The sequence below is a fragment of the Clarias gariepinus genome, chromosome 14, assembly GCF_024256425.1.
Source record: "Clarias gariepinus isolate MV-2021 ecotype Netherlands chromosome 14, CGAR_prim_01v2, whole genome shotgun sequence".
Taxonomy (NCBI): Eukaryota; Metazoa; Chordata; class Actinopteri; order Siluriformes; family Clariidae; genus Clarias; species Clarias gariepinus.
The window spans coordinates 3,165,479-3,177,500 of NC_071113.1; the positions used below are offsets into that span (position 1 = coordinate 3,165,479).

Here is a 12,022-nt window from a genome sequence, read left to right on the forward strand (position 1 = left end):
GGCGCTGAAAAGTCATGTATGTTCTCCAAGCAGACTCATTTTAAAGGGGCGTGTCCAACCATTCAGAGCAACCTCTGACTCGATGCGGAAATTAGACACAAGTGTTGTGAGAAACAAATTAAACAGAGGCAGATCTTTTTTTTTTCAACCACAGTTTTATCTCATTCCATCTGTGCACAATTTATGCAAGTGTAATTTTTTTCAACATTTTCATGAAAAACTGCATCATCATCATCAGTCCGAAATAAAGCAACAATTCTCTCACTCTCTGAATTTTTTCTCTATTTTCTCTAATGTCCATACAAAGAGAGAAAAAAAAAAATCAGTGAAGAAATACAGCTACACTCCAAGTCTGGTTTATTTTTGTCCTTTCACAATCATACCCGGGTTTTTCTCCCTTCTCTATATATATATTTAATATATATATAACATTTTTTGTAAAAAAAAAAAAAAAAAATGAAAAAGCCTCTCGGAAGCTAGGCCAAGTCCATCGTTCATATGTGGTGGCCGAGTCCAGGCCTGAGATGTTGGAGGAAGAAAACGAAGGAGAAACAAACAAAAAAAATAAAAAGGTCCACACTCCAAGTACTGAGTTCCTCTCTCTCGTTCGCTTTTTTCAGTGTCTGTAAAACTTTCTCTCGTCCGTCTGTCTGATGAGTCATTACAGCAGCGAAGAGAGAGAGAGAGGCAACGGGAGGCGGTGGACCACCGAGACCCTGCAGCAGTGAGTGGGCGGAGCTAAGACGAGGAAGAAATGGTGTGTGTCTCTGTGTGTGTGCGCGTGTCAGGGGGACTGCGTGGATGGGCTGCTGTGGGTGGAACAGGACGAGGGCGAGGGACTGCAGCTGCCTGAGGGGGCGGGGTTTGATCGTGAGCTGGCTCCACCCCCTGAGCTCTCCAACCCTTCCGAGTTCTCCAGCATCTCCTGGATGAGAGGAGGCATCGAGCCAGGGATCTCCATCTTTAGTGTAATCACTCGCTCCGCCCCTGAGAGAGAGAGAGAGAGAGAGAGAGAGAGAGAGAAATGAGACGTTTAATAACCTTTAATGACTTTTTTTGTAATCTAAAACGTCACTAGTTGCCAATCAAACTGTGTGTGTTTGTGTGTGTGAGCAAAAAACAAACAAACAAACAAAAAAAAGACATATTACATCTCCATGCACATTTACAGTAAGTAGAGGTATGATTTCAGTCGGGATGAAACGATTACATTTATTTGGAAAGTCAGATCTTAGTCAGATAAATCTATTGAGTGAGACAGAGAGAGAGCGACGGGGAGACTCACCCTTGGCGCTGATGCTCCGCAGGTCTGTGATCTTCATCAGCATCTTGGGGAACATGTGGGGTTTGTGTGGCCTCCTCTTCCTCACGTAGAGCTTTAGCGCCTCCAACAGCGGCTCCTGCAGCACGTCCACCTTTTCGGCCTCCTCCAAGTCCTGACGATCTGCTCACACACAAAAACACACCATAAACCACGGGAAATATTGACGAATACACGACGTAGCAACAGTCTCTTTAATTGTCTTTTAATATTAAGAGTAAAATTTAAGATGGAAAGAATAAGAAAGGAAGACCAGATGTGCTAAATGTTCTTAACCATCTCACAATCTGCTCTAACCCGGAGGATCTAAATGATAATAATAATGTAACGTAAAAGATAAATGATAAAGTAATTAGCATAGACGAAGTGAGAGAAGAGGATGCAGAGGATAGGGTTAGATGGAAGCAGATGATTCGCTGTGGCGACCCCTGAAAGGGAAAGCCGAAAGACAAGGAAGAAGAAGAATTAGCATATGCCAAGACGCTGAACGTCTATAAGGTGCAAATTATTGAGAAATGCCTACAACAAGAACTACAGCTGCAACGTGATCAACCTCAAGTAAAGATGTGATCGTCAGAAGTGTGAGCCCTGGGGTTACGGTGCAACTTGTGTCAGTCGTGGGACACACGGTTTGATGTCACATAACCTCCTTTAGCTGTGTTAGAACCTTATGAGGTTGTGTGTTATTTTTTTTATTTTTATTTTTTAATGCCAGTTGTACAGAATAGTGGATTTCAAATTCGTTTCAGAGTGCTCGTGGAAATCTGAGACGGTTTATCAAATCTGTGCGATCTCTGAAAGCACTGTGCTCTCTGCGTAAGCTCTGGACTGCCAAAGTGTCTAACAACAAGACCTTCAGAAGCAGAACTCCAAGGGATTTTATAGTCTTAATTGGGATCAATTGCCCAATTGTCAATTGTATTTCTCCAGGCCACGAATAAAATGGTGCCATCATTATAATTTCTCTTAAATTATATACTTTTGTAAACAATGGATCATAAGATCAGATTATGTTTCTCAATTTTAAAACAGTTTCTGTGCCCCCCCTCATTTGCTAAGAGTGCTTTCGACCACTAGTAAAGTTCTCTCTTACTTTAGAGATATGCAAAAGTAAAAGAAACAACCAGGAATGAATGTACAGGAAAAAAAAATTGTTGACGTGATCAATAAGATGGGAAATCTGTTTGTATATCGCCTTTTGTACAGTATGAAACCCAATGCATTTTTGAAGCAGCAGTTCCTTGTGCTGCCACTAGGTGGTGTTAGGAGTCCATAAATTGTTTATACTGTGTACAATTATGGCAAAATAAAAAAATTAATATTAAGCAATAATGTTCAATTAATACAAACGTGGTAAAATGTTTAATAATTAGGTATAAATACTGTTAGATGAATTAATAACATTGTTATAATGCTATTAAAATAAAAAGATAAATATTATGAAATAAGTATTAAAAAAAAGTATAAAACTAGAAAGTAAAGCTAAAGTAGCTACGATAATGTAGAAAAGAATGTGTGTGTGTGTGTGTGTGTGTGTGCGTGCGTGTGTGGGTCTCACCACCACACAGCAGGCAGATGGCGCTGAGCAGGCCCGTCTCTGCGTCGTCCATCTCGAGCGGCAACAGCTGGTTAGCGAAGGCGAACACCAGGTCCGTGAGCGGGCCGAAGCCGGCGTTGTGCATCTGCGTGCGGTTTAGCGTCAAACCGTCTGAAAACGTCATGGTGTCCTGCTCAGGTGTGTAACGTGTGCAGATGCGCAGGATCTACCAAAAGAGAAGCGGCTTTAACACAAAAATCCAGACTGACTCCGCTAATCGTACGTTATGCTAACAAGAAAAACATCCCTTTCTTACCAGGATGTCGAGGCAGGCGGCTTTAAGCAGCGTGATCTGATCAGCGATGGACAGCGTGGTGAAACCGGGAAGCTGCTTGGCGAACTCCACCGTCTTGATGATGCACTTGGTGGAGAGCTCGCTGAATTTATCCCACAGATCCACGTCAAGCGAGACTCGGTGCTCTGCACTATTACTCTGCACGCGCACACACACACACAGAGACACCTCAGCACAACAGTGTTCGAAACTCAAGTAACATCTCGTCTCTAACAACTGACACTGGAGTCTAATTTAAAAAATATTTCCAATAAGACCTTTTAACACTCACCGTGGTGTATTTCCCGAGCTGACAGAGCGATGGGAACGTGTCCTGGTGTGCTTTCCTCACACGCTCGATCATCATCTCTGTGTCTGCAGTCAATACTCCGCTCTCCACACACTCCACCTTCTTCTCTTCCTTTTTCTTTTTGTTCCTGTCGTTCCGCACCGCTAAAGACCGAGAAACAGGACATTAGCCTTCATTCATTCCTCTCACAATTCCTTTAGCTTATGTTAACTAGCTAACAATGAATAATTCTGAACCTGTCAGAAAATTCTCTCTCTCAAAAAAAGAAGCAATGCTAACTATCTAGCTGTTTAGCACCGAACTTACATGGTCGCATAAGTTTATGTCAGCTAGCTAGATTCTCTTGAAAATCCTTTAAAGAAATCCTGTAACTTCAGCTTACTTTAGCTACGCCAGCACTAAACAATTACGTTAGCTTCCTAACTGGCTACCATCAAATTACTATAAAACCTTTTAGTTATGAGGTACAAATATTCCCAAATACCATGCTACTTTTGCTCAGACTAGCTAACTGCTTAGCACAAAATGATAATGAAACTAAATAAATAGGTAAAAATCCTCTGAGGTATTCTGTCACTTTAGCTCACGTCCATAGGCTAGCACAAATGTTTTTTCTTCTTTTAAACATGCACCAAAAATCCTATCAATTACCCTGTCACTTTACCTCACCACTGCTAGATATTATAAAATAACTTATAAATAAAATAAAAAAACTGAGGTAAAAATCCTCACAAATGTCACAGTTTTTTTCACATTAGCATGCTAACTGTCCATCACTGAAAAATTATAACCCTTTTGTCTCTGATAATGAGGTAAAAATCCTTTAAGAAATCCAAATCCCTTCAGGTCATGTTTGCTAAATGTTTAGCACCAAACGATTATAAACAAAACCACTTTCAGAAATACGGTCACAAGGAATTATATCATGTTAAATGAACAATTATGATTTATAATTTTTGAACACTTCACTTTTAGTACAAATTCTCTCAGAAATGTCATTTTAGCTCACATTCGCTAGCCATTAAAGAATTATGAACCTTTCTTTTTTTTTTAATGGGCTGAAATCCTCTCAGAAATCCCGTCAGCTTGTGCGCGTGTAAACGGCGTTAGCGGCTAGACATTAGTCATATGTTAGTCGATACTCTGATTTATCACTGTTGTGTGAGAGCATTATTGGACACACACACACACACACACACACACACACACACAAATCTGGAACTGCCATCATGCTCATTCCATTATTCTTTTTCCAATCTCTCTGAACATTAATGCTTTCTCTCTCTCTCGCTCTCTCTCTTTCCCTCTCCATCCTTGTGCCCCTGGAGAGGTGAAATTAATTCCTAAATAAAAGTGGGCCGTGCTTAACGGTGCCATGTTAGCCGCACTGACAGATCGGCGCGCTGCACACACACGGTTTAATGAAGCCATTAAAGAACTATTAGCGTGCCCGCTTCATCAGTCACACACAAGATCCTGCAGGGGAAATGTGTGTGTGTGTGTCTGTGTGTTCTCATCTTGGCATTCAGCAGGTAAAACAACACTCAAGGAATGAGGAAGAGGATATCTTAGTTTCTAGCTGGAGACATAAACTGATGAAAGGGACTAAAATTTAGGTCCCCAGTAAACGCAATGTTACAGAGAAGACCCAAACTGTACACAAAAATACAAACATTCTTCTTCCTGTAAGGGCGATTGTGCTGAAAAATATTAAAGATTCAGACACTTTACACAGTTGTCCGTGTTTATGTGAGTACATTTGATCACTCCAGAATTGGGACAGGTTAAACACCTGCATTCAAAGGACTTGAGATGTTATGGAAGTGAAAAATTCCCCCTAGCACTTAAACAAGGAATATGATGTGATGTATGTGTGTGTGTGTGTGTGTGCGTGCGCGCGCGTGGGATCCAGGTCCCAGTGTGTTTGATGCATGTTTGATGTGTGTTTCAGTGTGCGGGTTCAGGTTAGTTCTTTGTGGTTTGTGAGGACCAAATTGGAATCCATGACAATTTTGCAGATATGAGGCTGCTTTATATTTTATTTATCTATTTATTAATTTCTTTTAAATAAGAATGTTAAAAAAAGAAAAAAAAAGAAATTTGTCTTTCGCAAATGTGAAGACCGAATCCTGGTTGGAATACAATATTTACATCTTGTGCTACAAATTCATAACAGCAGTTCCCTACAGCAGTAGGTCTTATAGATCATCTTATAGATGTATGCGTGTGTGTGTGTGTGTGTGTGTGTGTGTGTGTGTGTGTGTGTGTGTGTGTGTGTGTGTGTGTGTGTGTGTCTCAGTCTGTCTCTGGCGGCTGTAATTCGAGGGGAGAAAATTAAAGCGTTGGCAGCTCGTCTGTCACACGCACGGAATTCAACGGAAAGATAAAAATGTCAATGTTCCTCTCCTCCTCCTCCTTTCAGCATCCCTCCATCATCCCACCCGGAGATGAGCTCCAGCTATAATGGGACTGAGGGAGTGTGTGAGAGGAACTGGTAACTGATGTGTCTGTGAAGCACGTAAAACTGGAGTGTGTGCACACGCGTGTGTGTGTGTGTGTGTGAGATCAACTGTCTCTATGATGTAGTGATGCTTCAAATTCCAGCTTCCTACTTAGCATATCAATCTTTTGCGTTTTAATCATGACTGGACACCAAAACGCATCTGTTTTATTGGTTGCGAAAGCACAAATCAGTGTCTATATTTTAAAATAAAATCTTAAAAATTTGTGTCACAGACATTCTGTGGTTTAACATTGCAAGTTAAATTTCATAACTTCCACAGAACGTAGGACGTCACACTTTGAAACTGCGCTAAATTCTTCTGATCAAGAATTTATGACTTGGTTGCTATGGAAACGCCCAGAAAAAGGAGAAGAACCACCTTCAGGCTCCTAGCTAAACTGCAGTACATCTTGTTACGTCTGCGAAACTAGGAAATGACAAGTAAAGTTTTAAATATCTTGGTAAATATTTCAGGTTGCGTTTGTTTAAAATGTGATTTTACACACTAGGGAGGCGGAGCTTTCTGGAAAAAATAGGCATCATGACTTAACTATGGTTTGGATACGACAGAGAGGCAAATTCAAAACTCAGGCTTTTTTTACACTATCATAGAAACACATATAGACTCAGACAGACATATACACTCAGTGTCCACTAGGAGGCAGATGAGTGCAGCTTCATCTCACGACCGTAGATTCCATAATCTGGCAATGATGGATCACCCTATTCAGTCCTAAAGAGTGCTGGACACACACACACACACACGTGAGCATATAATAGAGGAAAATAGGATAAACTGCTGTGAGGCTCCATCTGGTGTGTGTGTGTGTGTGTGTGTATGTATATATATATATATATATATATATATATATATATATATATATATATATATGTGTGTGTGTGTGCGCGCATGTCCTCAGTTTTCTCTCCCAATTAACTTCTCAAGTCTGACACTAGAAGACAGAATTGAAGGAATGTGTGATTACACAGCCAAAGGGAAAACCCTTGTGTGTGTGTGTGTGTGTGTGTGTGTGTATCTGTCTGTCTGTCTCAGTCTTAGCGTGTGCCACCACTGAAACACATCCTAACAAAAAAAGGATGTGGTATACAGTAATCATGGCCACAAACACACATATTACAATCATAACAGGGATTCCTGAACTAAGTGTGTGTGTGTGTGTGTGTGTGTGTGTGTGTGTGTTTGTGAGCGCACCGTGATGCATCTATAATACAATGACTGCGAGGAATTCCCCAGTTTAGTTGTGGTTGCGATAATGAAGCTCTAGGAGAAAACTATTATGTGTTCTGTAAAACGTTATCTTCATATTGATCGACCAGAACATCTTTCGCAGCTAACAGAAGACGAGAGATCACAATCGTACAAGTGAGAATTTAGCGGTTTAGTGGTTAGCTAACAATTATACATATTTTTTATACCAATTTTAAATCATTATAACACATTTAGCTAGCAAAATCAGCTAACCAATTTATATTTTTATATTTACGCATTTGGCAGACGCTCTTATCCAGAGCGACGTACATTTTTTTTTTTTCATTTAAGGGGTAAGGGGCCTTGCTCAAGGGCCAAACAGTGGCAACTGTGGGGTTTGAACCTGGGATCTTCTGAACTGTAGTCCAATGCCATGATACTAACAATAACATACGTCTGAATATTGCATGATCAGCATAATGACGCCTAGCCTTGAGGATCTACGAGAGTGGCGCTAATTTCTGTTTTTAGCTTAGCAGAACAGCATAACATGAGAAGAACATTTTAGCTAAAGTCAATCTTATTTCTAAACAAAGTTCTTAACAGATTATTCGGTCAGATTATAACCATGAAACGTTTACAAAAACTAAAGGGTTTATGCAAGTTCAAGAGCAATGGTGATTACGGTCGAGGGCGGGGCCAGACAGTGTAACGCTTGTGAACCAACATTAACCTTGATTAAAGATGATTGTTAGCGTTAGTTATATACTGCAAATATTTTGATACAAGAGGTCTTTTTGTTGTACATGTAAGCTCAACATGTATATGGAGAAGACACAGATAACTAGAGATCTAATTTGTGCCTTCACACTAGGCACAATTGATTTTGTAGGAAGTCGCATTAATATTAATGATATTTCAGAAAAAAAATCGTGAAATGGTTGTTTTGTTCAGAGGCTGAGATTCGATGAGTTACAGAGATTTCAGAGAAGACCGATTGCTAATGTGAAAACGCCCTCAATGATTTATCGTTATTTCTCAGGATGCAAGACAATGTGGAAATAAATTGTTTGATAGTCAGCCACAGAATCCTCCATCCTTAACACCTCAGCATATCTCGGTTCCCTCTGCGTTTAGGCTGCGCCTGTTGTACTTTTGCATTTGACAAGGTTTCACTTCAGCACATGTCATGACACTTGAAAATAGTTTCTCACGCGGATGTCTGTAGTAAAGCATTCACGCGTCTAATCCTGGATAACACGCCAGACGGCTAAACCCGAACGCAGGACAATAGGCCACGCCAACAACAGACAGACTGTGGGCGACATCAAAGAGGCGACATCAAAGTGTTAGAGTGAAGTCAGGGTAATGTAGCGCAACACAACATGCTACAGCTAATGAAGACAAAGGAGGGAAAAACAAGCAAAGGTTGAACTGCGTTATGACATCAGTGAGCGACCGAGTGCTGAATGAACACGAGCCATGACGAGTCTCGGACATGATGACAACTCAGCTGTCTAGTCAGACAGGTACTGGATCATGCATCAAATAAAACACAATAGCTGTAATAGTTTCTGAGGGTGGAGTCTGTAATAAACTGTTTGCATCCAGACGCAGAGGGAGTTTCGAGCAGGGCTCGTCTCCAAAATTTGTTATTTTAATCTGCATATAATCTGAGTTGGCACCGTGCAATCTAGCTTCAAATATTACCTGATTGTTTTTAATGTTTTTTTTGGTAAATGTACCGTATCTTATGAAATTTATCGCTTGTCGGAAAAGTTATGCATCAATTATTTAAACTGCAATATCTGACTATTAATTAAACCATTAAACCTATTTTGATAAGTTTTTTTTTTCTTCTCTCAACGTTTCTTTGTCACGTCATCTCCGGGTTTTTCTCTCGACACCATCACCTCCGGCTTTTCTTATTAGGAACAAACTGATAGATTTTCAAACTTTTCAATTTAGATTTAGATTTTTTATATATCTGTTGTAAAGTTGTGGCACAAAAACCAGCCCTTATCAAAAGCACTACACAAATAAAAGTTTTAATATTTAAAAGCGCGTCATCAAAACATGGTTTACTAACAAAACATGAACAATACATGTTGTGGCATCATAGTCCTGGTGTGATCAGAGTCACTGATCCTTTTCATGGAAACATCTAAAATGTAAAAGGGTTTTTTTTTTTTTTTTACACAATTTACACAAAGATTTTTACTTTCATATCCGAAATCAGGATACGAAGCTGGTGGAACTAAGAAGGACTACGTTCGTTACCGCTAAGCTCTGCGCTCACGTCTTCATCCTTAGTGACCGCATGGTCAGAGCTGTGGTGGTCGTCCAAATATCATGTGCACAGAAGACATTGGCAAACCAGAAATCTCCAGTGGGGACAAAAAATATAGGCCACCCCCACTCCATACAAACCCAAAACTCGACAAACATAGTCTCAACTCTGAATTTGTACTCTTTGTAAACTTTGAACAGCCTCCTCAATCTAAAATAAAATGGCTGCCCATAGTAGCTACATCAAACAAGTAGCAGCTTTAGATTAAATCAACAAACAGCTTGCAAAACTTCACTTATCATCATCATCACTATTGGCTAACATGTAGGCGTCCCTGGTTGACTTCAGCTACTGTGTAGTTCTGAACGAATCGAAACGTTAGCGAAACACGTGATGGAGATATATTGCGTGAAGAACACTGCCAATGACGATGAAGATTTTGGAGCAGGTACTCACATTCCTTGGACATGCCCACTTCTAGACACTTCTGCAGGCGGCAGTACTGGCAGCGGTTCCGCGTCACCTTATTGATGATGCAGCTCTTTTCCCGGTGGCACGTGTACACCATGTTCTTCTGGATGCTCCTGCGGAAAAACCCCTGCGGAGAAATACGGAATGTGCGATGATGAGCGCCTGGGATTTTTTTAACGACAACATGCTGATCAATTATGTCATTTACGCTTTAGAAGTAGCTCAAAGTGAGCCATTATAAAAACGAGTTAACAATTTAATACTTTAGAGAGACTGAAAACAAACTAAAAGGTCTTATTAAAATGACAGTGTAATGAAAAGATCATTATAGGTAATGACGATGATTATATTAATTATTAACCGATTGCTCCGGCATAATTAGTGTTTCTTTGTGCGAGTGCTAAATTTAAAACATGATCAGACTGAATTTAAAACAAAGACAGATACAGAAAGAAAGTGTGTGTGTGTGTGTGTGTGTGTGTGTGTGTGTGTGTGTGTGTGTGTGTGTGTGTTTTACAAGATCAGTGTCAGACAGCTATTGGCAGACAAGCTGAAGGATGAATCACGTTTGGATGCTCTATTCTCTCTTCATCACTTACACACACACACACACACACACACACCATCCTTGCTTGGCTACAGTAACAGACGGCTTAAGAATCAGAAATGGAACAAATCTCTTGGCATGCACAGTGCATAGCACACAAACACACACATTCTGAGTGTGTACAACAGACACTGTTGTATTTTGTGTGTGACCTACAAATGCAAAAACACCAGGCGCAATTCCAGAGCTGCCATATTTCCTCAAACAAACTTCTCTCTCACACACACACACACACACACACAATTAAGCCCGTATAAATCACACTAAATCAGTCAAGTCCTCATCATTTTCACTGGCCTGGATTTCTCTCTGTATTTTCTGATCATTTTTTTTACCAAGATTAGAATGTTTTTTTTTTTCTTGCACACAGCTATAAAGCTAATTAAAATAAAAATAAAGTAATAAAACGAACCGTTCTAGTGTTTCAATTTTATAATGCTTTCTACACAGTTTTCACTGGACTCTACCACCGTTTCAGCTATAAATCTATATTTGTATATTAAAAAAACGTTGCAAATTTTCATTTCCCCTTTGGTTTTTATCGTCGTCTTCATTAGAAGGGTTTCGTCTTTGCATGTTTTTTTTTCTTTCTTCAAAACTACAAATTAACACGTTATATTCGTTAATAAATAATTTATCAATAATAATTCCCCACGGTTTACAGTTTAAACAGTTCTAGAACTAATCTCCCAAAAATGATTTATGTGGGACAAATTTCTTAAAAAACACATGAAAAAAAAACCTCCCAAAAAACTGTTCCCTCTTGTGTTGTAAAAGGTAATAGACGTGTGGGCTAAGGAGAAACATGACGCAAAACAAAAAGATCCTGATACTAAACTCTTGGGAACCTCAGGTGACCTCACACAGCCCTAACAGGAGAAATCAGAAAAGAGAGAACCTCATCTCGCTTACAGAGAGCGATACTGCAGCAGGGGGCAGAGCAGCCATGATGCAGAACAGAAAACACAGATTTACATAAAAAGAAGGAACTGAAGTCCCCGCACGTGCGTCTATATGCTTTACCTTGCAGCCCTCACAAGCACTGACGCCATAGTGGTAGCCGGAGGATTTGTCCTGACAGACGAAGCAGGGCTTGTAGACCCTCGGGGGCGGAGGAGGAGACGGAGGACTGGGGACGATTTCCTCCGAACTCGTGCTCTGCGTCTCCACGGCTGAACAGGGACACAAAATAAATCAAGTATTAATCAATCAATCAGTCAATCAATAACCACCCCCTTGCTCTACCTCTTCCCACCTTAATCATCTATTTATTTTATGAATTATGCTTTTTTTTTTTTTTTAATCTGTTTACAGTTGAATTTGATGTTGTGAAACATTCGGCGCCCTCTCGTCACCGAAGTGCTGAAACTGGAGACTCCTTTCACGACGCCCTATAACGTGCAGTGCGCGGCGACAGGAAGCGACGTAGTTTAATGGAC

The 12,022-nt window shown here is 40.2% G+C and overlaps 1 protein-coding gene across 4 annotated transcripts in view; it reads right to left on the reverse strand.

Annotated features, from left to right (window-relative positions):
* Nucleotides 1–369: 369 nt before the first annotated feature.
* raraa (retinoic acid receptor, alpha a) overlaps nucleotides 370–12,022 on the reverse strand; it is an 81,127-nt gene continuing 69,474 nt past the window's right edge. For all 4 annotated transcript variants that reach the window (XM_053511209.1, XM_053511208.1, XM_053511210.1 and 1 more), the window contains 7 exons: nucleotides 11,607–11,755; nucleotides 9,962–10,103; nucleotides 3,485–3,645; nucleotides 3,175–3,351; nucleotides 2,880–3,084; nucleotides 1,286–1,444; nucleotides 370–987 (listed from right to left, as the gene is read on the reverse strand). In XM_053511209.1, the coding sequence (XP_053367184.1) occupies nucleotides 785–987; nucleotides 1,286–1,444; nucleotides 2,880–3,084; nucleotides 3,175–3,351; nucleotides 3,485–3,645; nucleotides 9,962–10,103; nucleotides 11,607–11,755 (1,196 nt within the window). In that variant the 3' untranslated portion in view covers nucleotides 370–784. The remainder of the gene's footprint in view (nucleotides 988–1,285; nucleotides 1,445–2,879; nucleotides 3,085–3,174; nucleotides 3,352–3,484; nucleotides 3,646–9,961; nucleotides 10,104–11,606; nucleotides 11,756–12,022) is intronic.